A 27,636-nucleotide genomic window follows, 5' to 3' on the forward strand; every position below is an offset into this window, starting at 1 on the left:
CTGTAAAGGAGAGAATGAAAATAAATACCGTTGTAGATAGGGGTCGACCGATTAATCGGTCGGACGATTAATCGGCTGATTTTTTGCATTTTTTAACATAATCGGCATCGGCCAATATCCAGTATATCAAGCCGATTATTAGGCGGGCGCATCTGTGGGCAGCCTAGTGTTGTTGTTGTGGAACACGTGTTCGACGCACGCTGCGCCTAGAGTCATTCTCCAGCAGAGTAAGCAGACCTCATCCAGTGCCTAAGGAAGGAGCTAAGTTCCTTGGAGAAAACTCCTTTATATTTAATTAAAACCTTTTGATATGTTACTGCCAACTTCGAGAAAAAATATGAATAGGCGACATGACGTTCGGCTACTTTGGATATTGATAGCGTAGTTGAGGTTGCATTAGCACAGCAGAAGGGTTGCTATCATGTCACAATAAGTAAGCAAGAATTTTGCAATTACAGATAGAGAATCTGATACTTTTATTTGTTATGTTTTGTGTGTCTTATATTTGAGAGGGTTGTCACTCAATGCAGAGAAATAAGTAATAAAAAAGTGGCCATAGGTTAGTGAAGGACTGGCTTTGCTTTGCTAGCGTCGTCGCTAGGGTTGGGTAGCTACAGACAGACCCGGTGCTAATACGGCACTGGTGCCTTAACGACCGTTATTTACCGGACCGAATATCAATGCGGATTTCTGTGCTTCATTTCGGTGCTACTGTTATGCCTGTGCTTCTCTTGGATGCTCTGAAAACGGACGTTAGAAACGTGACGCTAGTCAGCAGTTAAAGGAGAACTCGGTAACTCTAGCGAACTCTAGTCACTTCTTCGCTGATTTTCCCTTTTGTTGTCGCATGTTTTCCCCACGAGCTCCCCCTACAGCTGTGGGGGGGGCGTATATTTCACAACACAGTCGTAAAAAACTCATTTGCGGCGGCCTCCTCCCCCTCGCTACCGCTGCTCATGTGCGTTTGTTTTGATCGGAGCAAGCCAACTGTATCGCGTGGAGCTATGTCTACCGAGGTGGGTAATCTGGTAATACATCATACATGCGTGTGTGTTTATGTCGAATTGCCGTAAAGCAATTTGTGTTTCGCGCTCGTTCTCGTTCTAGTTCTCGCTTCTCACGAGACTTCCAATTTCTAACTTGCCGGGACGGTAGTGTTGCAAGTTGCAAGGTTGGTTTTCCGCCTGGGAACGCTGGGGGGAGCGGGGAAAGTCACCAATATCACCAGAACAGGTTGTTTAACCATCCAAATGATTTCTAGACAGTTTTATTAAGTTAAAAAAGTTACCAAGTTCTCTTTAACTTTAGCATACTGTTAGCTAGTAGCTGGATTAAACACGGTTAAAATGCTGGCCAAACAGTGTAATGTGTGACTATTTCACTGTAGACTAGGGGTGGAACATGTATTCGTATTGAACCGAAACGGTATGGGCGTCACGGTTCGGTGTATAAATTTACACGGAGAATACATGGTATAAAAATAAATAAAACTCACGTGCAAATTAATTCATGTAATGCGGAACTACTGTTAGATACGCGGCTTCTTTGGGGACAGCTAATCTGTAGCTCCGCCTTAGCTCTGAAGCAGGCTGCGATGTAAAGATTGCAATGCTGGAATATGGTGTGTGTGTGTGGGAGAGAGTGTAACGGTCACCAGCTGGAGTGCCCTTGAGAGCCACCAGAGGGCACTCCACACCGGACTATCATATTTACTCAGACTACAATTCCCATCCTGCATCTACCTGGACTGATTACTTCATACACCTGCACTGCACTGATTACACACACCTGCACCTCATTCACACACACATAAAAGCCACTTCCACACTCCACTTCTCTGCGAAGTATTGCATTGCCCTGGCTTTCAATTCCGAGCGGTTATTCCTGTGTTTGCTGTTCTCATTTACTGACCTTGGACTGTGTATCTCGACTCCTGATTGTTCTCTGCCTGCCTTTACCCGGATTGTTAATTGGACTTTGCCTTTTGCTGCCTGCCCTGACTTCTGCCTGTGACTAGTGATGGCAAAATGAGGCTTCCTGAACCACTGATACCTCGCAGGCCATTGCTTCAGCCAAAGGTTCATTACTCGAAGCTTCATTCAGCATTGCTCACTAGTGACACCTAGCTACTGTGCAAAGAAATAGCAGACAAATTCATTCATTCTGAACCAGTGTGTCCCCCCCCCCCCTTTTTAGAAAAATATTTGTATGAATAAAAATATGTATTTATTTATTTTGTACTCGCTGTAGATGTATTGTATGTAACCTTTCATTTGCAATAATAAAAAGACATGAGCAGACATTTGTCCATTACTGTGTATAATATAAAATATGTATCTTTCTCTGTCTGAATTTACTTGTGCAGAGTCACACACACAGTTAATTAAATATGCATTAATTGTTTGGATAGTGACAGTATGAACAACAACAGTGACACTGTGTTGAGTGCAGTGCTTATGTTGGAGGGAGTGTAATAAAGTAAACTGCAACAGAATAGTCTGGAAGGAAGGATTACAATCGATTTTTATTGAGAAACAGAATAATTTCAAGTGTGTTGGGGTAACACACTTATTTAAAAAATGCCAGTGCCAGCTGGTATAAATGAGGACACTGATGCTTCTGTTGAGCCCAGACAGGGCAGGATTCCCTCTTTCTTGCTGGCTCCATTACCAGGAAAAAGGAAGAGTCACAAAAAGCAAACAAATCCAAAAGGACAATCCAAATAAAAAAATCCAGAGCAATCCAAATAATCGTATCTAATTAATATCACAAGACTATAATATAGCTAAGCCTACTATAATTAATAATAACAATATACTATAACTATTCTAACCTGATAATGTAATAATATACAGCCCTAACACATATGACACAATAACGACAACGACAATGACAATGATAGTTATTTAACTCTCTATGACTCTTTAACACTACTACATCTGCTTTTTACTACTGCTGACAACACCCACAAGGTGGCGCGAGTTTCGAACCGCCTTTTATCCAGAAGCGACACTCAGACCGAACCGATGACGTATCCACACAAACCGAGGCCTCGTTTGTCATCAGTCACGTGATTTTCACGTTAACAACACAAGCCTCGAATCGCGGCTTCATCTGGCACGCCCATTTTTTCTCGACACAAGCTCCGACGCCTCGGTTCAAATGTCACATCACTACCTGTGACCCCGATCTGCTCTGTGTTCTCTCCGTTGTTCTGTCTGCTGTTGTTTTACCCTGCCTGTCTGACCACTCTAAATAAAGCTGCAAATGGATCCCTCCTCGTGTGCTGCATCATTACAGAATACTTCGCCACTACAAGGATCCAGCGGCTTTCCCTGTGAATATCGGCCAGGTTTGGACAATTCACTAATGTTATTAACCCTTAAGCAGGGCTCTCGATCGCTTGAGGATTATATCCAAGAGTATTTAGATCTCGCCTACTGTTCTGATATGCCGGACTGTGTGCTCATAGATTTCTTTTGTGACGGCATTAATCAGCCGCTTAGATCACGTTTAATCCGTGAGGGTCCCCGTTCATCGCTCAGTCAGTTTATGGACTATGCCTTGTTGACTATTGGTTCAGCGTTCACCGTGGGGGGCGCCGAGGAATGCACCATTACTTCTGTGCCTATAATGGCAGCCGCACCAGAGTCTTGTCACGTCTCAACAGATCTTCCAGAGCCCTCTCACTTCTTAGCAGATCTTCCAGAGCCCTGTCACTTCTCAGCAGATCTTCCAGAGCCCTGTCACTTCTCAGCAGATCTTCCAGAGCCCTGTCACTTCTCAGCAGATCGTCCAGAGCCCCGTCACTTCTCCGCAGATCGTCCAGAGCCCCGTCACGTCTCAGCAGATCGTCCAGAGCCCTGTCACGTCTCAGCAGATCGTCCAGAGCCCCATCACGTCTCAGCAGATCGTCCAGAGCCCCGTCACGTCTCAGCAGATCGTCCAGAGCCCCGTCACGTCTCAGCAGATCGTCCAGAGCCCCGTCACGTCTCAGCAGACCGTCCAGAGCCTCGTTACGTCTTAGCAGAATTCCCCGAGCCCTCTACTGTTGAGGGGGTGTTTCCAGAGACCGTCCCCGTCACGCCAGCCATCAAGCTAGTCACCGGATCGGTCTATTATCGTCCAGGACTGGTATCCAGTGTGGCCGATTCCCCGCTGAGGTCAGTACGTGTTGCCATAAGGGCCATCGTGCAGGAGTCTCGTCCCGCTGAGACTATCCTGCATAAATCATGTTTCACCGAGACCTTCCTGCCTGAGTATCTTCCTGCCGAGCCTGCACTTCACGCCAGATCTGCCGAAGCCAAGGCAGTATGCGTCATGCCCGCCGCCCCTGAGACTGAGAGCATCATGCCCGCCGCGCCTGAGACAGCAAGCGACATGCCCGCCAAGCTAGAGTCTTCACCGCTGGTTCCATCCAGCACAGAGCCCTCTTCATCGCTGGTTCCGTCCAGCTCAGAGCCCTCTTCGCCGCTGGTCCTGCCCAGCTCAGAGCCCTCTTCGCTGCTGGTTCCGTCGAGTTCAGAGCCCTCTTCGCCGCTGGTCCTACCCAGCTCAAAGCCCTCGCCGCTGCTGGTCCCGTCAAGCTCAGAGCACGCTGATCCTGATCCAGAGACTGTTCACGTCACTTCTGCCGAGCCAGAGACTGTTCACGTCACTTCTGCCGATCCAGAGACTGAGCTTCACGTCACTTCTGCCGAGCCAGAGCTTCACGTCAGTCCTGCCGAGCCAGAGCCAGAGCTTCACGTCAGTCCTGCCGAGCCAGAGCCAGAGCTTCACGTCAGTCCTGCCGAGCCAGAGCCAGAGCTTCACGTCAGTCCTGCCGAGCCAGAGCTTCACGTCACGTCCGCCCGTCCAGAGTCTCGTCCCGCCGAGACTGAATCTGTTCCTGAGCCTGATACTGACCCTGAGCCTGAATCTGTTCCTCTTCCTCTTTTCACGCCTGTGTCTTCGGACAAGATGGCCGACTCCACGCCTGTGTCTTCGGACAAGATGGCCGACTCCACGCCTGTGTCTTCGGACAAGATGGCCACCACCGAGCCTGTGTCTTCGGACAAGATGGCCACCACCGAGCCTGTGTCTTCGGACAAGATGGCCACCACCGAGCCTGTGTCTTCGGACAAGATGGCCACCACCGAGCCTGTGTCTCCGGACAAGATGGCCACCACCGAGCCAGTGTCTCAGGACAAGATGGTCTCCACCGAGCCAATGTCTCAGGACAAGATGGTCTCCAACGAGCCAGTGTCTCAGGACAAGATGGTCTCCGCCGAGCCAGTGTCTTCGGACAAGATGGCCGCCGCTGAGCCGGTGTCTGTTCCTGTTCCTGAACCAATGTCTGTTCCTGTGCCATGGTCACCTCCCTGGCCTCCCGAGGGGTCGTCGCCTCCTGAAGGGTCGTCGCCTCCCAAGTGGTCGTCTCCACCCTGGCCGCCCGAGGGGTCTTCACCGCCGTGGCTGCCCGAAGGGTCTTCGCCCTGGTCGCCTGCACAGCCTGCTCCGCCCTGGTCGCCTGCACAGCCTGCTCCGCCCTGGTCGCCTGCACAGCCTGCTCCGCCCTGGTCGCCTGCACAGCCTGCTCCGCCCTGGTCGCCTGCACAGCCTGCTCCGCCCTGGTCGCCTGCACAGCCTGCTCCGCTCTGGCTTTCCGTATTACCGCAGTCTCAAGGTCCTCTTCCGCTCCACGGACCTGGCCCCTCCATCCCGCCCCCGGATCCGCCTCCGGGCCACCTCCCACCTGGACAGTTTTTGAGCGTCTGGAAGCCGCTCTTTGGGGAGGGGCTATGTAACGGTCACCAGCTGGAGTGCCCTTGAGAGCCACCAGAGGGCACTCCACACCGGACTGCATCATTACAGAGAGAGAGAGGGAGAGGGAGACTCGGGAGAGGGAGAGAGGGGCGCGGGCGCGATCGAAAAGTCGCGTGTGTTTAAAGTCGCAAAGTGTTTACGTGTGTGTGTGTGTGTGTGTGTGTGTGTGTGTGTGTGTGTGTGTGTGTGTGTGTGTGTGTGTGAGGCGCGGATGCGATCGAAAAGGTGGAAACATAAAAACATACTCCGTCATTTTGTTTACAAGACATCATTCAAACTGCAAAGTGTTTAAGTTACTGTTAATTACAATTTTAAGGAAAACAAATATATTAATCTGAAATGTAGCAAATACATTTTCAATTAATTCAGGTACAATTACCAAACATATCTCAAGGTCACAACAAGTGCAGATTGGTCAAGTGTTCAATAAATGTTTTTGTTGAGAAATCTTGTCTATCTTAAGTAATTATTTGTGTTATATTTTATCTTTCAAATAGAGGTTAAAAACAAGCACATAATCGGCCAAAATAAATCGGCAGCATTAATCGGCCATCGGCCGACCCGGATTTCAAAAGATCGGCATCGGCATCGGCCTGAAAAAACCCATATCGGTCGACCTCTAGTTGTAGACATTTGCTGGAGCTAAAGAAGCTGCAGGATAAAACCAATACCAAATGTAGATGTTTAAGTCTGGTTGTGGCAACAAACTGAAACTACGCCTTGAACACCTTTGCCTTCAATACAAAACTTTACTGTTTCTATACTATTTTGTGTATGGTCATAATGTAAAATGAACACCTGGATATTAAAATACTCACATAAGCACAAACACTACAGTTGAACCAGTGTTCATTTTGGCAGCCATTTTTGATTTAGTCTTAGTTTTCATCTTGAGACGAAAATACTTATTGGTCTTAGTCACATTTTAGTCATTTTGTCTTTCATAGTTTTAGTCTAGTTTTAGTTTACGAAAAGTCATTGCGTTTTTTGTCTACTTTTAGTCAAACTGCAGTTACCGACATTAATTTTGGTAGCTATTTATATGTAGTCTTTAGACAAAAAATGTCCTAAATTTTTTATCTCTAGGCCAATTCAGTTAAGCTTATGAGAAATGTAAATTAAGGTAACAGGCTGTATTGACATTGCACTCTTTAGGAGCACTGTATTTTATAGTAAGGCTGACCTTAAGTAATAACTTTTTTTTATTTTTTTATTATTAAACACGTTTAATTGTATACTGCCCAAAGATTGTTTTAGAGAATATGCATTACAATAATTATACACTGTCAATTTCATCAAAAGATGTCAAATTAACATTTGCAGAAACTTTGAACCCTTTCCCTGCTGAGATATATTCCTGTCGAAACTTCTCGTCGCACTTTTAATGCATTTGAATCGTGAAAAGGGCCTGTAAACTTAACATTATTCACCACGAAGTCGTCGAATGTACCTCATTGGATTAACTATTGTTTGTTTTGCTTTTTTTAGCAAAAAGGTAATGCATTCTATGATAAAGTGTCGATCTTTGACTTTTTATTGACGCCATAGATTTCATTGCACTTTTCAAAGAACGAGTTCAGACACTTTCATTTAATCCTGTCACAATGCACATTTAAGGCAAATTGAGGCTTTATAAAAAGCAGATTTCCTCAATGATGTGAACATTCTTCTGAAACTCGTAGTTGTTCGTACTTATTCTTAATTATTCTAACTTTTCATTAACAATAAATGCATTATTCAGCTTCCAGGGTGCCATGACGAGCCTCGTGCTCGACTGCGTGAATATTTTAAAGACTGCCAACAGAAAACTAAGATATGACTAATTTAAATATAAACATAGATGAGTAATTTCTATGAATCAATAAATAAAATGTAATAATATTTAATGTACTTACCAACTAGGCTGCTGTCACATAGCCGGAGTGAGCACGCTTCAGCCTGCAGATAGATCTCTCTCACTGCGCGTGCGCGTCAATAACCAATCAGACAATCGCCTGCCATTTCAACTCGGCCACGCACATTAATGTTAATTAATGAATTAACATTAATGTGTGTTAAAGGGATAGTTCACTTTGAAATTAATTTTTGGTATGTTTTAGCTTACCTCAAGGGCATCCAAGATGTAGGTGTCTTTTTTTCCGCAGTAGTTTCAATTTTGATATTTTTAGGTCAAACCGTTCTTGTCTGTCAGTCATATAATGCAGGTCTATGGTCACGGTCTCAAAACACAAGCACAGAGTCCAAATTAAAACAATTCCCCGTCGTCCAAATTAAACAATTCCCCATCGTAAGTACACATTGATGGCCTAAGACACGAAACGAGCGGTTTGTGTGAGAAAACGAACAGTATTTATATCGTTTTTACCTCTTATACGCAGACATGTCCGAGTGATCTGATCTGACGTGTACGCAGACTGGTGCATAGATATATATACACTAGATGTCGCCTTGTCTATGCAGTTCATTGGAACGAATGTCTTTAAGGCGACATCTAGTGTATATATGTCTATGCACCAGTCTGGAAAAAAAGACACCTACATCTTGGATGCCCTTGAGGTAAGCTAAAACATACCAAAAATTAATTTCAAAGTGAACTATCCCTTTAAGCGGCGTCTGATCCGCCGATAGGGCGGCAGTCTCGCGATACACACCCACACACCAGAACACTGGTATACACACTTAAAGGGACATCTAATAAAAAAGCAGAGGTTGTTCCTCAGGCTCAAACTGATGATTTGACGTTGTTTGAATTACAAGGACATGCCCTTTGTCCTTATAATCCCAAATGTCCTTATAATGCTGGTATGTAAAATGGTGGAAAGACCTTGTAATCCACCAAAACCAACACACACACACACACACACACACACACACACACAAAATGCATAACACCCCATGTTCATGTTTGACATAATTGCAAAAAAAAGATACTTCAATAAAAAAATAAAAAAATAGTCAAAAAGGTAAATTATTGTTATGATCATTATTTTATAATGTATATACAAATCTAAATGAAAATCATGGGAATGGTAAATGAGCCATTGAGTAATCCTCCGCTGCCATCTAGTGGCTGTAGTTGCTCATGTAGTGGCTCATGTTATTTTAATTTTGTATATTAAATTTTTTTTTTAATTCATGCGTTTGTTTTCCAGTAGATGGCAGCAATCTCCCACTAAATCATGGCACATTCTTCTATCACCATGAATGAAATTGAAAAATGTCTTCTTTAAAGTGAATTTTTCAACAACAAAAAATGCTATTTTATGTAAATGTATGCTGTATATTTAAACTATTATAAATTGAGGCAAATAAAAATAAAGCCTGCCATAAATCCCCCAAAACGGCACAAATGTTCACTAAAAACATTAAAGTGAGTCATATTACATTTTTTTTTGTTTTAAATACATTATTATGCTGCAAAACATTCTGTCTGGTTACATTAGCTAGTTAGACAGAAAAAGGAATTTTGTTGTGTAATATGTGTAATAGCAACCAACATATAGTATAAGGTAAGTGATATTAGCCTATTTTATTATATGCATAATATTATACTCATAACAAGATGAGTGATAGCTTCATAGGCTACATACCTTTATTTATTGCACGTTTCCCATCTTGCACGGCTCCTGATGCTTACACCGTTCATTTTAAGAAGGCTCCTGATGCTAACACCGTGTCTACACCGGACCGTTGTCGCTCGCGTCTCAACAGCTAAAAGCTGTCTACACTGGACGCACCAAAGCGCCCGTTGCAAAGCATTTTGTCCTTCATGTCAGTACGTCATCAATAAAACGAGGTCAATTTCTTGTCAGAGATTTGTCGCTCGCGTCGCACATCCAGTGTAGACAACATCACTGATTATAACTGGTTCTATTGTCTTTTGTTGCGCCGCTCGTGTCGGGTGTAGACACATTGTTAGACCTTTTTCTTAGCCATAATTTTAGTTTTTGTTGATTTAGAACTACAGAAGTCACCTCAGGTCTCCCCAGTGGAAGCCCGGAACCGATAAACCAAACCCTGCTCAGGTGAGAGTACTTCTCCAGTTGCACAATCCAAGTCCCATCCAGGTTAATTGACACACGGTGAAATGATATCATTGACGTGATGTGCAAATAAGTGGTAAAACCCCGATCGCGCATTCCTTTTCTTTTTTTTCTGGGGAGATGCCCCTTCAAGATGCCGCCCATGCCTAAATCTGTGAGAGATGCTATACAGTATCACCGAGGACACTTTTTAAAGTGATTTCTTCCTCCTTTTTAAATGAACTTTTGTACCGATAAAATCTTTGCATTTTTATACTTTTTATTTGTTATACTTTACCCATGTTTCCTGCCTACCATTTATGAAAAGAGAGTCCAACCTGTGTGACCTAATAACACCTCTTTAGAATTAAATTAATACAACTTAAGGTGCGTAAACCAACATGTGGTTAAACCAACTGTGTTTGTGGATCAAGGACTTTCTCAGGGACCGCTCACAGACTAGGCACACAAGTCTCCTCAACCCTGACCCTCCTCTACTCCCTCTACACACATGACTGTACATCAGTTTACCCCACTAACACAATAATCACATTCACTGATGATACAGCAGTGGTGGGGCGGCTATAGAGATGAGGTATGTAGATTGGTTGAGTGGTGTGCAGATAACTTGTCTCTCAACATCAAGAAGATGAAGGAGCTTCAGAGATAAGTGGTAGAGAAAGTGCCCAGCTTTAAGTTCCTGGGTGTCCATGTCAGTGAGGACCTCAAGTGGACCGTTATTTGTACCAATTAAAAATTCTGTTTCTCTCAGTTCTAATCTTGGTCCCCTGGCTGTGTACAATAAATCATCTGTGAAGAACTAAGGCGTATTATATGACAAAGAACTAAAAATTTGATAAGCAAACAAATAATGTTGTTCAAATCCTCCTTTTTTAATCTGAACCTTATAGCCAAGGCAAAGACCTTTCTTTCTTTTAATGACCTTGAGAAAGTTATTCACACATTTATTTTTTCACTACTCGATTATTGAAAACACAGGAGTTAGCCAGACAGCGTTGGCGCGTCTGCAGGCAGTCCAAAATGCGGCCGCTAGGCTATCGACAGGTACACGAAAGCGTGAGAACATTACACCGATTTTGTCTTCGCTGTAATGGTTGCCAATTCGTTTCCGTTCTGTTATTAAAAATGATAGCCAGCAAGAAAATTTGTGATTTTTGTCTGTGCACTGATTTGCAGCGAAAAGGAGAAACAAAATCAGCTTATGCAGGAGGAAATGGTTGGGGAGACGAGGGGAGCAAAGATTGTGTGTTCTGCAAAGACAGTTGGGGTTTCAGTCAGAACACATTCACACAGCAGGATTTTGAATCGCCGACAGCTCCAGATATTTAGCTGCTAAATATCTCATGGATATTTTCTCAGATCGAGTCTTCGATAATTCACACTGCTTGATTATCACTCACGTGAACGAGCACCGATTTGCCTATGATTTTGGGCATTTGTCAGCGATCTCATAAATACTGTCAACGAACGAAAATCGGGCCTATAATCGTTCAGTGTGAACTCGGCATTAGAGGTTGACCGCGCCTTCTCGATCGCTGGCCTAAAACTGTGCAATTTGTCACCCGTTCACAGATGGCTCCGACTATTTCGAGTTTTAAATTATTGATAAAAACTCATCTATTAACTCAAGATTTTAATTCCTCTGGGTGTTGAGTCATATTTTTGAGACTGCCCTGTTCTCGTTAATTGAAGCTCTGAGACTGGCAAGAGCAGCCTCCAAATCCTCAGTTCTTATCCTGCTGGATCTGTCTGCTGCCTTTGACACAGTTAACCACCAGATCCTCCTGTCAATCCTAAAGATGAAGGGCATCTCGGGAACCGGACTCCAATGGTTCAAGTCTTACCTCTCAGGTAGGTCCTTTAGGGTATCGTGGAGGGGTGTGGTGTCTAAGACCCAACATCTAGTTACTGGAGTGCCTCAGGGCTCAGTGCTTGGACCACTTCTCTTCTCCATCTTCATGACATCACTAGGATCTGTGATTCAGAAACATGGCTTTTCCTATTCACTGCTACGCTGGTGACACACAACTCTACCTCTATAGAGTTAGATATACAATACAATACAATACAATTTTATTTGTAAAGCACATTTAAAACAACCGAAGTTAGCCAAAGTGCTGGACACTGACATAATTTCAGACAAATTATAAACACATAACATTAGCACAAAACACAGTTAATCAAGTGACAAACTAAAAGAATAAAATGCAGAAATAAACTCTCAGGCTGGTTTAAAGGCCAATGAATAAAAGTGAGTTTTAAGTCTTGATTTAAAACTGTCAAGGCTGGGAGCCACTCTGACACGCATAGGCAGATCATTCCACAGCCTAGGGGCCACGACTGAAAATGCTCGATCTCCCCTATTTTTAAGTCTTGTTCTGGGAACAGATAAAAGTAGTTGGTCAGCGGACCTCAATGACCTCAGAGGAGCATGCATCTTCAGTAGATCATCTATGTAAGCTGGGGCTTGACCATGAAGAGATTTAAAAACAAACAATAAAATCTTAAACTGTATTCTAAAACAAACTGGTAGCCAATGAAGAGAGGCAAGAACAGGCATAATGTGCTCTCGTTTACGGGTTCCTGTAAGGAGTCGAGCGGCAGCATTCTGAACTATTTGCAATCTAGAGAGAGAGGCCTGGTTAACTCCTATATATAAAGCATTACAATAATCCAGGCGAGTGGTGATAAAAGCATGTATAACCCTCTCCAAATCTTTGAAAGATAAAAATGGCTTCAATTTGGTAAGTAGCCTAAGTTGAAAGAAACTAGCTTTTACAACAGAATTTATCTGTTTCTCTAGGTGAAGATCACTATCCATCTTTACCCCAAGGTTCGTTACTATAGACTTGACGTAGGGCGTCAGGGGTCCCAGGTCCAATTTGGAGGTACTAGTAAAACTGCTAGGTCTAAAAATCATAATTTCAGTTTTACTTTCATTAAAATGTAAAACGTTTAAAGCCATCCATGCTTTAATGTCATAAACACAATCTAACAGCCTTTTTATCGAATCCTCACCCTTACTTTTTATAGGCAGGTAGATTTGTAAATCATCTGCGTACAGATGGAAACTAATGTTATGCTTCTTTAAGATGGAACCTAAAGGAAGCAAGTAAAGGGAGAAGAGAATCGGTCCCAAAATAGAGCCCTGCGGTACTCCACATGTCACTGGTGCTGCTGGTGAAGTAGAGCCCCCATACCCAACTTTAAACACTCTCGCTGAGAGATATGATCTAAACCATTTTAATACAGTGCCTTTAATCCCCACGTTGTGCTCGAGACGCGAGATAAGAACACTGTGGTCAACCGTATCAAATGCTGCTGTAAGATCTAAAAGCATCAAGATTGTAGTATCTCCAGAATCTGTTGAAATCAAAAGATCGTTAAAAACTTTTATAAGTGCAGTCTCTGTGCTATGAAATGCTTTAAAACCAGACTGGAACACCTCAAGAATACCATGCAGATCTAAATAAGCTTGTAACTGCACTAGGACTGCCTTCTCTAAAATCTTGGACACAAAAGGAAGTTTAGAAATCGGACGATAATTTGAAAGAACTGAAGTGTCCAGATTTTGTTTTTTGATAAGGGGCTGCACCACAGCCTCTTTAAAACAAAGTGGCACATAACCAGAAGTCAGACTACTGTTTATGATAGCTTGAATGTTTGGTCCAATAGTTTTCCATACCTCTTTAAAAATACGTGGTGGGATGATATCAGTGGGACAGATTGAAGGTTTTAAATGTGTAACAATATCATTAAGGGCCAAGATGGAAACAGGCTCAAACTCAATGAGGACTGCAGCACACTCTATGGAAATGGAAGGATCAAAGGCTGAAGGTGAAATGCTAGCTCTAATAGTGGTAATCTTTTCCACAAAGAAGTGGAGGAATTTTTCACAGGCCGCAGTAGATTCTTCCTGCATTATAGATTGGGGGTTATGAAGAACAGAATTAATTGTTCTAAAAAGAACATGAGGTTTATGGCCATTTTTATCAATAACATCAGAGAGGTATTTAGCCTTTTCAGTTTTAACAATTCTCTGATAATTATGCCAACAATCCTTTAGGATATCATAAAAAACCTGCAATTTATGTTTTTTCCATTGGCGTTCAGCTTTCCTACACTTTTGCCTAGCCGCTCGAGTTAAATCATTAATCCACGGTTCAAAATTAGGTTTGGAGCGCCTGGGCTTTAGTGGTGCGATTTTATCTAGAATATTTATACAGGTGGATGAAAAACAGGAAACAAGCTCATCTGTACATAGGAAAGCAGACGGCTCTATAGTGTCTACAACATTACTAAATGCTTCGGAAAATTGTGCAGCAGTGGCAGGTTTAATCATCCTACGGATACGAGGTGGAGCACATTGCTTAACAGTATTGTTTGGAAGGGAAACATCAAATAAAATTGGTGCATGATCAGAAAAAACAGCCTTTTGTATCTCAATATTTAAAATAGGCAAACTGCATGACAAGACAAGATCTAATGTGTGGCCATGAATCTGTGTTGGACCACTTACAAACTGTATAAGGTTAAATGAATCAATTAGTTCTAAAAAATCTTTAGCCAACAGATTTGTGGGACAACATACATGAATATTCATATCTCCTAAAATTAAGATCCGATCATATTTTGGCATAATTTCAGACAATAATTCAGTAAAGTCTCTGATAAAATGCTTGTTATTTAGGAGGTCGATAGATAAGAGCACACAAAACGGGCTGAAATTTGCCCAATTCAAACATTGTTAACTCAAAACTCAAAAATGTTATCATTGACAACTGCCTGCAATTGTATTTATCCTTAAAAATAACGGCAAGTCCTCCTCCTCGACCAGTAGTCCTCGGGGAGTTAAAATATGTGCAATCCAGTGGTAGAAGTTCAGATAAAGGGCTCGACTCACCAACATTTAACCAAGTTTCAGTCACAAATAGAAAATCCAAGTTATGCTGGGAAAAAAGCTCCTTTAAAATGAAGGTCTTATTCACCAGCGATCTAGCGTTGACCAGGGCAGCTCTGACAGGAGCAGGGGAACTGGCCATACGAGTTACATAACTCAAAGACCGAAGGTTTCCATGGTTAACACCGCCTTTCCTAGGGCGAGGTGAGTGTTGGCGAGAATACTCCATATCTGAGCCGACAATCGGTATCAACCAGGTCCCGGCAGGATCCATAGCACGCCAGGATACATAGTGAACCAAAGGCGAACCAAAATGACGCCGGGCTCCACAGGCAGAATAGTCCGCTAGGTAAGCTTTCAACCTCACCAGCTGGCCGCTGCGCTTCCCACGGCGTCTCGAGCGTCCTCTCCGGACAAGGGAAGCCGGATTGCGTACAAGATGAGCAGGTATGTTTAGCAAGAGGGGAGGGAGAAAAGTTTTCTGACCATCCCAGTCACACTTAGGCGACTTTTCCAACGCGAGACGGAAATCGATCAGCGTTTGACGATCGTAAACCAGCAGAGAGTCAATACATTGCATAAACAGTGACACAAGCAGTAAAATCACGAACAATTTGCTCAGCACCAGACGGCCGGCCACAAACACTGGCGTCATCTTGGTTTCAAATAGATATCTATTTATGAAAAATATAAAAAGTACATGTACTGCATTAGATTAAACTGGGAAGGGTCATAACACTTGCATTGTTGTCCTGTTGTTAGTTTAACTGCTTCTATTGTTCTCCTTTGTAAGTCGCTTTGGACGCTTTGAATGAAAGCATCTGCTAAATGAATAAATGTAAATTTTTCTGTTGTTGTTTCATGCCATTTTGTGTTGTCTTTGTATTTTGATATTACATTTATTATCTCTGTACAGCACATTTGGGCAACGGTGGTTGCAATAAATTGTTATATATAAATACAATAAAGAAATACAATAAAGAAAGAAAAGTTAACACTGCTGCCCTGGTTAAAAAAGGTCCAACAGAGACTTTACTTCCCCAGAACTGAGGAAGGCCCATCTCTCTGCCAGACTGCATGGTAGAAAGCACATATTGCATTACAGTCTGGTATGGAAACTGTTCAAGGGTTGAAAGAGCTGCACTGCAGAGATCATCAACTTATTGCCCCCCCTTGAGGACATTTACAGGAATCACTGTCACAGAAGAGCCTGTACCATCATTAAGGATAGTACTGACCCCTTTCATGATCTGTTTGCACTACTGCCATCTGGGGCCAGTTGTTCAAAAAGTTGAATCTGGATCAGAATGATCTGGATTTGTAAATCCAATGTCTTGCTATCCAGGATCAGGTAATTCCATTTTACTTTTATGCCAGTTTTTCAAAGCAAAATTGGATTGGATCACCCTGATCTGGATGTAAACTTTTTCCAATTACCAAATCTGGATTACTGGTGTTCTACGGAACCCCCAAAGGGACATGGTCGTGTAAAAAATATGAGATAGGGAAAAAAAAAATATTTCAATGCTTTTGCGTTCTCTCAAAGTTTTGTATAGCATTCACCAAAATCCCCTGTTTGGGGATTATTTAATGGCGCCAAAATCTCTTTTTTACTTTACAGTAGGCTACCGAAAGGCTTAATATGTAGCCTAATGTCTACTTCTAATGTATTACTTTAACAGTTAAGCTAATCAAAAACAAAATAAAAATATGAGTGTGTGTGTGTGTATATTACATGATACAAATGTTGTTTTTTTGACCAATTTTTAAGTTTTACTACATTTTCTTCCTGGAATCCACCATGAAATCCTACCCCCTGTTGGGATCAGGATCATCCTTTTTTTTTGGATCAAAGTATTCCAAATCCTACTGACAAGTTTTGAACAACACAAACTGAAGGTTTGATCCAGATTAAAACTAGGATTGGATTCCGTGATCTAATCTGATTTCAGATTCCTTCTTTCCCTTTTGAACATCCCATTTTCAAGATTTAATCCAATCCGATAACCAAAATCCGATCAGTTTACCTTTGAACAACTGGGCCCTGGAGATATATCATTTTTATTTTATTTTAATCATTTTTTTTCTTCATTTCTTCATATTTTTATATATTATTGATTGTTTCTTATGTGTGTGGAATGTGAACAAATGCAGTTTTTTTTTGTTTTGTTTTTTTGTTGTATCTTCCCGAAATAAGACTTTAGACTGCACCTGAATATGCATGCTTCTCTATAGTGGGCGAAAACAACAGTATGTCCAAAATCATAGTATTCATAAACCAGTAGTCGAAATGTCCCCGGATGACCTACATCTTCCGGCCAGATTCTGAAGTGTGCATGTGATGGACTCTTTACTATCCCATCGCTGTGTCCGAAATCACATACTGTCACAGACGCTACACAGGCGCGCTGGAAGCTGTTTCATGCGAGGGGGGCTGGGGCTGGGTTGGAAAATATGTGACGTCATTATGTTGTGGCTGACAAGAAGACATACAATTTCTCTGTACTGTATATGTGTTGTAGCCATTAAAGAAAACATTTAGGTTCATATTTATGTTTAAATATTATAGGCTAATGTTATTTTTTAATGTAATCAATGTTGATTATGAAAGTGAGCATATGCAGCATGAGAAAGATAAACATACATCATGAGATGCGAAATATGACTGGAGACATGGAGTGGGTAAGACATGATTTTGAACACTTCATTGAGTTTTGTTTTGTAGAAAGACTCTTTTTAAAAGATTTTCGTTTTGTATAAATTGTATCTTAATTTTGATCCATGTTTTATCAACCAATTGCCTGTATTTAATAAATAAGAAGCAAATATATAGCAGACAATGTAATAAGGCGCCGGCACGATCACTTGCATTGCACGTGAACTGGAGGGCGCCGAAACTCAGCTTGTGCATCACAGATTTGAGAAGTATAGGCTATCTATTATAGAAAGCTTGAAATGTCTACTTTTAAACGAAACTATTCAAAACGAAAAGAAATAGGCTACTCTCTGATTATATGAAATCCATATGAAATGTGCATTTCTCTCTGGCGTTCATGGTGAGTCAGCATCGCCAACTTCATCGTTGCAGCGACACAGAAAACACCAGTTTATTAATAAACAATTTAATGTCTCCTTGCTATTTTTGACACATTAATACTTTTACCGGTTCTTTGTGGCAAGCTTTATGCGAGCGACCGTGCGCTTGAGTGCGGCTATATTATGTACACGCTCATTATCCTGTATATAATAATAATAATAATTCATTACATTTATATAGCGCTTTTCTCAGCACTCAAAGCGCTTTACATAGAAGGGGGGAATCTGTATAGCCTGTATATAGCCTATTTAAGTAATACAATTAATATAAAGGAGCGATTTGTCCACTAATGGCTTAAATGAACAACTACTAGTCGACTAGAAAAAAAACTTTAGTCGGAGGCAGCCCTTATTCCTCATATTTTGGAACCAGCAGGCCATTCTGGGTTGAGTGAGCGACCCTGCGTAATGAGCGAGGGAGCGGAATATTCAGAAATGCGCTCTCCACTCACGAGCTCTGATCGGAACAAAGCATGACAAATTCAAACTTTATTTCATTTTCTCCGTAGCTTGAACACTCACTACATTAGGCATAAGAGAGTCAGTTAACGCTGTCCATTTATTTATTTTTATTTCACGTTTTTAAAGTACAATATTATGTTAGTCCACAGCCCCCCACTTGGGGGTGCAGATGCTATGACGAGGGGCCCACCTTCCCACGCTACTGCTACTACATTTGAGTACGTTCTATAAGGTATAAATGTAATCTGGACTACATTCACCATGTTGTCATTGTCACCAATTTGATGGTTTTAGTGACAATAATTATATTGTTTGCCAAGTAATAAAATGAAAATTCGGTTATAGGAAATAAAAGTTGAGGTTTGAGTACATTGACCCGGGAAACTTGCTTGACCTGCATTCTGGGATATCCACCGGAGGCTGGACTCCAGCTAAAACACTGAATCAGTCCTGTTTTAGCACTGACTACAAGGACTTGTCTAATCCCTTTATGCTGTTAACAGAGCTGAACTTATTTTGCACCTGGATTGCTCCCTTAAAATAGAGTATTGCCTAAACATTTAAACCGTTTAGCCACTTATTAAACTGAAGCCTTCGGAGAAGCAGCATGAAAACAAGTAGGCATAAGCCATCTTTATTATCATTCACTTGCCTCTAGCAGAACATAATACAATAGATCTGAAAAAAGGAGTTGAATCTGGACCTGACCCCAGTGTTAGAAGAGCCCTGGAGTGAAAACTGAACACAAGGAAAAGCATATGGACGTGCCAGTGTTTGCATTCATGCATTACACACTGATTCTGCTCGATCACACGATGTGCCGCATCAGTTTAGACATGATGTACGCCGCTGGATTAGCACAGCAATAACAGACACAGTAAGTTCATGATTTCAGAGGAGGAGTTTGAGATGTTCAGAGTCTGGCCAGGCTCTTCTCCAGCGTGTCGATGCCAGCGATGTCTCCGTCTTCCGCTTTGCTCCCTCGAGCACTGCACTCGATGAACTCCACGCGGCCCGGCAGCTGAGAGAACTCGAAGTCTTTGCCTCTCTTGCCCAGATACACAGAGCCCCCGACCGACCCGTCCTGAGAGGAGAGCGCAGCGGATCGCGTCAACCTCAGCGTGTTCCTGTGGAGGACACACAATCAGGCCTCCAACAACACCACATCTGACCCCGTCAACCCTGAACACAGACTAAATCTGTTAGCTCATGGAGTTTTCCCTCCACCGGCTATAATGATTCATTCCTCAAGCGCTTGTGTGTCACTAATCAACACTGACTGAAAACAGGGCACTGCGTAGGTTCCTTACTAAAAGCGTACGTGTGCCGAAAGCCAAAAATGGCGTACGCCCAAACAATATTCAGATTTATAAAAGCGTGCTTCACCAGAACCTGCGCGAAATTCCCTTTACAAATCCCAGTCAGCGGAAGATTGTGCACACATGCGTAATATAACCATATATGGAGCTTACAACGCCTCGTTTTACTATGCATATGCTCATTTGCATATCATTTGCATATTCATCCACATGATACCATGTTTAACGGTACAAGACAATTGGAAAATATGAGATACGGATGTGTCGTCACATTGCGTTTCTAAAATTTGTTGGTTGTTTTTGAATAAACCAATCAAAATAGTTTAAAATACATTTCAGAGAAGTTTCTCTCAATCTTTTCCACTGGCCAAATAGTATTATAATATTTCCTCAGACCATGAGTTCTGCTATTATCATGCGCTAAGCAATCCTCGCTGTAGCTAAAACACAGCCTGCCACAGGAAAAGTGTTCAAAAGCATTGCTTCCACTAAAAATATTTCTATTTATTACAATATAATTTTTTTTGTAACATCTCGGTAATGATTTCATGTAGTTTAAGTGCTTAACTCCCATTAATGAGAATGGCATATTTAATCGAAATGTGTATCAGATGTAAAACATAGTTTAAATCATTATTTTGTTTAACCTGTTATTGTGAACATGCACTGTATTTATGATTATGACTCATAATGAGGATTTAAAGTGGTTTTCCTTCATCAGTCCCTCAGCTCACCATCGGTGTCGCCGAACTGCTCTGTCACCTGACTGTTCGTGTTTGTGTACAGCTCGCAAATGTTCCATCAAGATTGATTTTATAAATCACAACTTATGTGTCGGAAGTTGCGTACGCCTCTTTCAGGGCCTGTTTTGTGCAACGCAGCGGTTATAAACGAGGGCCCTGGTCTGGATGACTGGATTTCCACTCCAGGATTTAAAGGTTCCTTGATCAGCCGCTCCAGGTTTTCCCGGACTGGACGGGTTCTACTATGAAGCAGTCCTGAGTTTGACGCATGTTGAAAGATTGATTGGTCTCCAGTGGGACAACGCCCCCTTGTCACGACCTGTCTGGTTTTAGGGACAGATACCCATAAAAAAAATAACAAAACAAAAAAATAACTCAAGACGTTGAAATAGTGAAAATAGTGTGAAACTAGTGTGTGGAGTGAGTGGAGCTGAGCACGTGTTTTCTGTTCATCTCTATGAGAGCTGAGCGACATACTCTTGAAGGGGATTGTGGGATTAATTGGGATCCAAGTCTAAAAGTTAATGGAAATGTCAAGTGAAAAAACACCTGGCGACACACAAAGCATCTCATGAGCGTTTCAACATTTGACAACTGATTGTGCTAGATTTAGTGTGTAAATCATATTGTTTACATATTACATACATTTCACTCGGATTTAAAGTCTATTTATCTGTAAAGTGTCCCTATTATGCCCCTTTAAAGGTTCCTAAAAGGTTTCTTAAAGTCCCCCTGTGGTGAAAATCCAGCTTTTAATGTTGTTTATGTGTCTATGTGGTGTTTTTAATGTGCTTTAAGACAAACCATGTGTAAATTTGCTGAGTATTTTCTCCTTAAAACTGCAGTGAACCAAAGACAGTCTCAAACACACGCTTTGAAATCGCTGGTGTTTCTGACGTCACAAACTACCTTGTAACCAATCAGATCAACGTGTGATCATCAACGAGTGGATCTCTGAGCTGAGTGAGTGAGTGGAGGCGGGGCCCATTTGCATATTCATCGAGCCACGCATACTAAATGAGGCAAGGGTGTCGAGTAAAAAATACAAGATATTTTAAGGTATGAAGACGTTTTTTTTCCAAGGATAACCGTTTAAATATGTCATTTTGATGATCAAAGATGAGCTTTAAGGGTTGAAATGATTGACTACAGGCGGACTTTAAGAAATAAGTCATTTGTTTCACATTTACACCATGTTGATCACTTCAGCTGCACTTGGAATATAACTTTTTTTAAAGAGTATGTTACTTGAATGATATTGTAGTTAACTTTTTAAGTTGACTAGTTAAACAATCAAACAACACATCAAAATTGTGAATCGGTTGATCATTCTGAAAAAACTAAAATAAATTTGTTTTGCCAAATCGCCAGCCCTATTACACACTGCACGAAGGATCATATCTGATCAGGCATAATGGGGCACTTTAATTGAAAATAAAGCTGGCCTCTTTCTGACTGTAATCATGTATTAAAATCAACCATAGATTACACACACACATTAGCGTCTGAAGCGCCACATTGGACATGTACTTTACAGGATACTTCACATTTATTTTCATCTTACGGACCCTAACATTTCACACTATCATAACAGAGCCAGAAATAAGCAGATACTCACAGCTCCTTCTCCAGCTGCTGCTGGATTAATTTGGCTGATTTCGCCATAGAGATATCTGCAGAAAAAAAAGAAAGAAAACAATCATGTATTCCACACTTCTGAAATCCATTCATACATTTAACACATTTTCATTATAAAAATACAATAGGCATTATTTTCCTTCCACATAATGGTTGTTGACTTCACCAGTGACCTTGTTTGTTGCAGGCCACCACGAGCGCGGGGCTGTTTTTGGCCACGGTGCCGTCGGTGAGGATGGAGTAGAGGAACTCGGCCACATCTCTGACGTCCTTCTGGAAGACGCTGCTGTCCACCACAAATACCACGGCTCTAAAACATCCATCAAAGAGCCTTCAGACACTGGGATGAAGCACAGCTACAGTAGATGATCACACACACCATTGAACAACCATTCACGCCGATCGAGAGATCGAGAGCCTTGAAAGACCCTTTCACACAGTGGTGTGGGACTGAATGAACCGCACATGGACAGGACAGTCATGTGTGTGTGTTTTAATGTGCCTATGAGGGGAGGTGATCATACCGGAGCACTATTTAATATCAAACTCTGTTGATAAACCGTTGCACCTCTTCTGCTTTTTCAAATTCTTGCGCTGCATTTTTTATAAAGCCATGTAAAGAACTTCAACTTAAGACCTCTTTTCCATTTTGATCGCATTTTTAACAGCACAAACAGCCAGTGGGCGAGAGGATCAGTCAGCAGGATTCAATAAACCATTACTGATTCAATAAAGTAACGAAAAGGTGTTCAGCAAAATTAATAACATTTCTAACTTTTAAGGGTTAGAGTTAACTGTGTACACTTTACAACGAGTCCTTGTAAATGCATAGTTTTAAGGGACAAAAAGCAACACCTAAGCAACACACGCTCAATGTATATGAGCTAGGGCTGTAACGATACACCGAAACCCACGATTCGGTTCGCAACACGATTTTTGACCCATGATTCGATACAAACCGCTTTTTTTTTGGGGGGGGGAGGGATATTTTGAGAGAGAAAAAATATATTTTTATTAAATAAAATTTGAAAAAGCTGTATAAAACTGAACACCAAAGAACAATATTAACTATTGAGCGGTGGTGGTGACGCGTTCATGTAACATGTGAGGGACCTAAAGCGCACCTAAAAGCTGTCACAAAGAACTGGCAAAAGTAATGATTATGAATGTCAAATATATCAAGGAGACATTTCAATTGTTTATTAATCAAGTGTTTTCTGTGTCAAAGATGAAGTTGACGATGCAGACTCACCATCTTCGCAGTAGTGAACGCGCCAGAGAGAAATGCACATTTCATACGGATTACATAAGCAGAGAGAAGTCTGTTTTCTTTTGTTTTGAATTGTTCTGTTTAAAATTACACATTTTATGCTTTCTATAGATATATGTCTCAGTTCTGTGAGGCAAGAAGCTTATACGCTGAGTTTCGGTTCATTTAAGTGACAAGCTCCAGTTCACGCGCCGGCGCCTCCGTGTCCTGATTATATTGCCTGCTATATTTTTTTTCTTATTTATTAAATGCAGGAAATTGGTTGATGAAACATTGATTAAAATGAAGATACAATTAATACAAAACGAAATTCACTTTAAAGAAAGGTTTTCTACAAATACAAACTAAATGAAGTGGTCAAAATCATGTCTGCCCTCTCGTCTCCCGATTTACTGCACATCTTATGATCTTACTCAAGGTTTTCACTTTTCATATAATCAACATAGATGAAAAAATATATAAATATTTTATTTAAACATAAATATGAAACTAAATCGTTTTCTTTAATGATTGGCTACAACACTTAAGCCTATAGCCTGCAGTAGCCTACAGAGAAATGTAATGTTGGAGCGGGATTTGAGCGAACGCCGTCTTATCGGTGAGCATGTGGGGGAGACGATTTTCAAACAATCATTGAATATTATTTTACTTGATATGCCAATCCTTAATATTTGTTGGTTTAAAAGCCTATTTGAGCAAAAACTGTGAAAGTTTTCAGGCCTTCAGGCTGATTCAAGACCCCTCCGCAAACCTGTTGGGGTTGTATTCGCTATAACAACCGCCTCGCTCTACCTCAAAACTTCCAGGAAGAAAACCCGTTCCTAGCGAGTGTATAGCGCTGCTGACTCCAGTGACCAGGATGAGCCGGTGTTTCTATTTTCAGAGGTTGTTATCTGGGAATAATGTACCGCTGGATGGAGCGATTGACCAATCAGAATCAAGTATTCCACAGAGCCGTGTAATAACAGGCCATAATGCTCATCTTCATCTTCATCACTCACCGAGCCACGGCCTTGTACTTCTCCAAAATAGAGACTCTTAAACTTTCATGACCAGGAACATCTATAAGAGTCCAACTGCTGCCCTGCAATATCAAAAACACGGTTAAAATATATTGTACTCATCTCATCTGTAGTGTCCTATGAGTATGACATCCCATGCACACAGCATGCGTGTAAAGTTTTATATATTAGATCATAACTTACTCGGTCATTCTTGCTCTTGTATGTGGCACTGCTCTCTGTGATGGACGTCTGAGTTCTTGCAAACTTCCCTAGTAGCAACTGGAAAAACACGGCGAATCATTTCCAAGCTGATGTTTGTGTTGTGGACGGATGTATGATGTTTGTGTTGTGGAGTGGATGTGTGATGTTTGCGTTGTGGACGGATGTATGATGTTTGTGTTGTGGACGGATGTATGATGTTTGTGTTGTGGAGTGGATGTATGATGTTTGTGTTGTGGAGTGGATGTGTGATGTTTGTGTTGTGGACGGATGTATGATGTTGTGGACGGATGTATGATGTTGTGGACGGATGTATGATGTTTGTGTTGTGGACGGATGTATGATGTTCTGAGTGTTACTCACTCGAGTGAACAGAAGAGTTTTCCCGGAGTCACACAGTCCCAGCAGCAGCACGGCGTTCCTCGCTTTACTGGAGCCCCAAAAATTCCCAAAGAAAACTGAAATGATGAATACCCATCAGCTCAAGCCTACACTGGATCAGTTTGACAGTTCAACATGTTTTACACTACCTGCTGGAAATGACTATTGTATGGAAGCTCGTTTCTGCCACAGAATAAAACATTTAAAAAGAGAATTGCGACTTTTTATCTCACAATTCTGAGTTTATTTCTCTGAATTGCAAGATATAGTCAGAATTGCGTGATATAAAGTCGTAATTGCATGTATAGTTAAATTCTGACTTTATATCTCGCAATTCTGACTTCAGGCTTTACACAATTGTGTGTTATAAAGTCAGAGTTGCGAGATATAAACATGCAATTCTGAGAAAAAGTCAGAATTGAGTGTTTATTTCTCACAACTGCGAGTTTATATCTCAAAATTCTGACTTTATATCTCACAATTCTGACTTAATATCACGCAATTCTGACTTTATATCTCACAATTGTGACTTAATATCACGCAATTGTGACTTTATATCACGCAATTGTGACTAAATATCTCAAAATTCTGACTTTATAACACACAGTTCTGACTTAATATCACGCAATTGTGACTTTATATCACGCAATTCTGACTTTATATCTCACAATTGTGACTTAATATCACGCAATTGTGACTTTATATCACGCAATTGTGACTTTATATCACGCAATTGTGACTTAATATCTCAAAATTCTGACTTTATAACTCGCAATTCTGACTTTATAACACACAGTTCTGACTTAATATCTCACAATTGTGACTTTATCACGCAATTCCGAATTGCAGAATGAAAAGTCAGAATTGCGAGATGTAAACTCGCAATTGTGAGATAAAGTCACAATTACCTTTTTTAAGTTTTATTCTATGGCAGAAACAAGCTTCCAACATATTGTGATGTTCATTGGGCCTCATTCACCAACCGTTCTTACGAAGAAATCTGTTCTTAAACCCCACTTATGCAATTCTTATCCATGTTTTCTTATCTTGGATTTGTTCTTAGCTAAGAATCTGCGCACACTCATGAGCACTCTTAGGGCGCTTTCACACTGGCAGTTTAGTGCGGACCGGGGCACGGTTCGCATGAAAAATCGTTAATGTGAACGCTGTCATCGGACCCGGGTGCGCACTAGAGTACCGAACCCGAGACTAGCAGGAGGAGGTGGTCTGAGCTCGGTTGCTCCCGAACCGTGGTGCGGTTCGCGTTAATGTGCAAGCAACACGGACTCGGGTGCGCGCTTGTTCAGGAAGTATAGTATCCCGCGCATGCGTATCACTGTCGATATCATTGTTTGATTGCGTTTGCGATGACGTAAGATCACTGCAAACGCACCTGGGTACGATACAACTAATTGAGTGTGAAACCAGACCAACGCTGCGGGGGGCGCCGGGAACTAGCGCACTCGGGTTCGGACCGCAGCAAACGAACCCAGTGGAAAAACGCCCTTAGTCTTACGCACATTTGAGTGATGACAGTTTGCACCAAATAATTGGTTACTGCATTTTATTTAATTCTACAGTCGTTTACAATGATAGTATTTTACTGTAATGTATTTCTGATCATTTGTTGAAAAATAAATAAATAACTATCATAGTATGCAAAGAAACACTAACACTGCAATTTACATCAGCAATTAAGCTGATTAAATCAAATATTATGCCTCGTTTGGCATTTACCTGTTGCAGTAGAATTTCTATTTCAGAGTTACTGAAGGTGTTCTTTGGTTTGGTGATCGGTTGACCACCACTGTGCGTCTTCTGGACATCCTCAAACTTCTCTTGCACACGGCCCTGAAGTGTCATGTCCTTATATGGGACATGTTCTTATGCTAATTAGGAACAACTGGCACGCGCTTTCAATTACGAAGACGTGGGATTCATCAATCCTAAGAACAAAGGTGCGAACAATTCTGTTGTTTAAGAGCATGTCATGAATCCGACGTAGACTTTTCTTAGGATGTTTATTAAGTACAAAGTTAAGAAAATTCTTAGGAAGATATTGGTGAATGAGGCCCACTGTTAGTAATGTGACTGGCATTTAAAAGAAAGCCCCGCCCACTGAGAGCATCATCAGCACCATCATCATCATCAGCATCACCTTCCACAGGATCCTCATGTTAACGCATCAAGTGCCTGTGTGTTGGTGTGTTTCCAGGAACACACTGCTTTCTGCAGGTGTGTAGTTTCATCATGCTGTTCTGGTGTGATTTAAGCTTCTCATGTAATCCCACACTGACTGAACATGATCAAACCATCTGGAAGACTCCATACTCATACAAAATCTCACTGGTTTATGGTTATTTGAACTGTCCTAAATCCAATACATCTGTGAAACATCTAATGTGCTTGTGCAAAAAGACACAAGGGTGCTGAAGTCATAATAAAGAATATTAATAATAATGTCTGACTTGGCTCTCCTGCTTCTTACCGACAGTGAGGATCACGAGCGCTAAAGCCACACAGATCCCGATGAGGAAAACCACCTCTTCCTTCTGGATCTCCTTGATGAAGCTCTCCAGAAGCGGCTCCGCGGAGAAATCCTCTAAATCCTGATGAATCTTCTCGTCCATGATGTTTGTGCACACATGGGAAGCGAACAGAAGACAGCGGAAGTGAATGACACGTGTACTAACTTCAGCGAGCTCAGCTGCTGAGAAATAACTACTATGGCGACGGCTTTCCTCATGAATATTAAT

At 41.6% G+C, this 27,636-nt stretch overlaps 1 protein-coding gene across 1 annotated transcript; it reads right to left on the minus strand.

Annotated features, from left to right (window-relative positions):
• Positions 1-18,914: 18,914 nt before the first annotated feature.
• On the minus strand, positions 18,915-27,571 carry srprb (SRP receptor subunit beta). The gene is made up of 7 exons (XM_082178988.1): positions 27,369-27,571; positions 24,863-24,957; positions 24,482-24,559; positions 24,278-24,360; positions 22,180-22,316; positions 21,987-22,041; positions 18,915-19,433 (listed from the first exon to the last, which is right to left on the minus strand). Exons 1-7 carry the CDS (start codon positions 27,508-27,510, stop codon positions 19,220-19,222), a joined length of 804 nt encoding a protein of 267 aa, XP_082035114.1. The 5' UTR covers positions 27,511-27,571; the 3' UTR covers positions 18,915-19,219.
• Between the last annotated feature and the right edge of the window lie 65 nt (positions 27,572-27,636).

Source organism: Leuciscus leuciscus, assembly GCF_965113295.1.
Source record: "Leuciscus leuciscus genome assembly, chromosome: 9".
NCBI classification, from domain to species: Eukaryota; Metazoa; Chordata; class Actinopteri; order Cypriniformes; family Leuciscidae; genus Leuciscus; species Leuciscus leuciscus.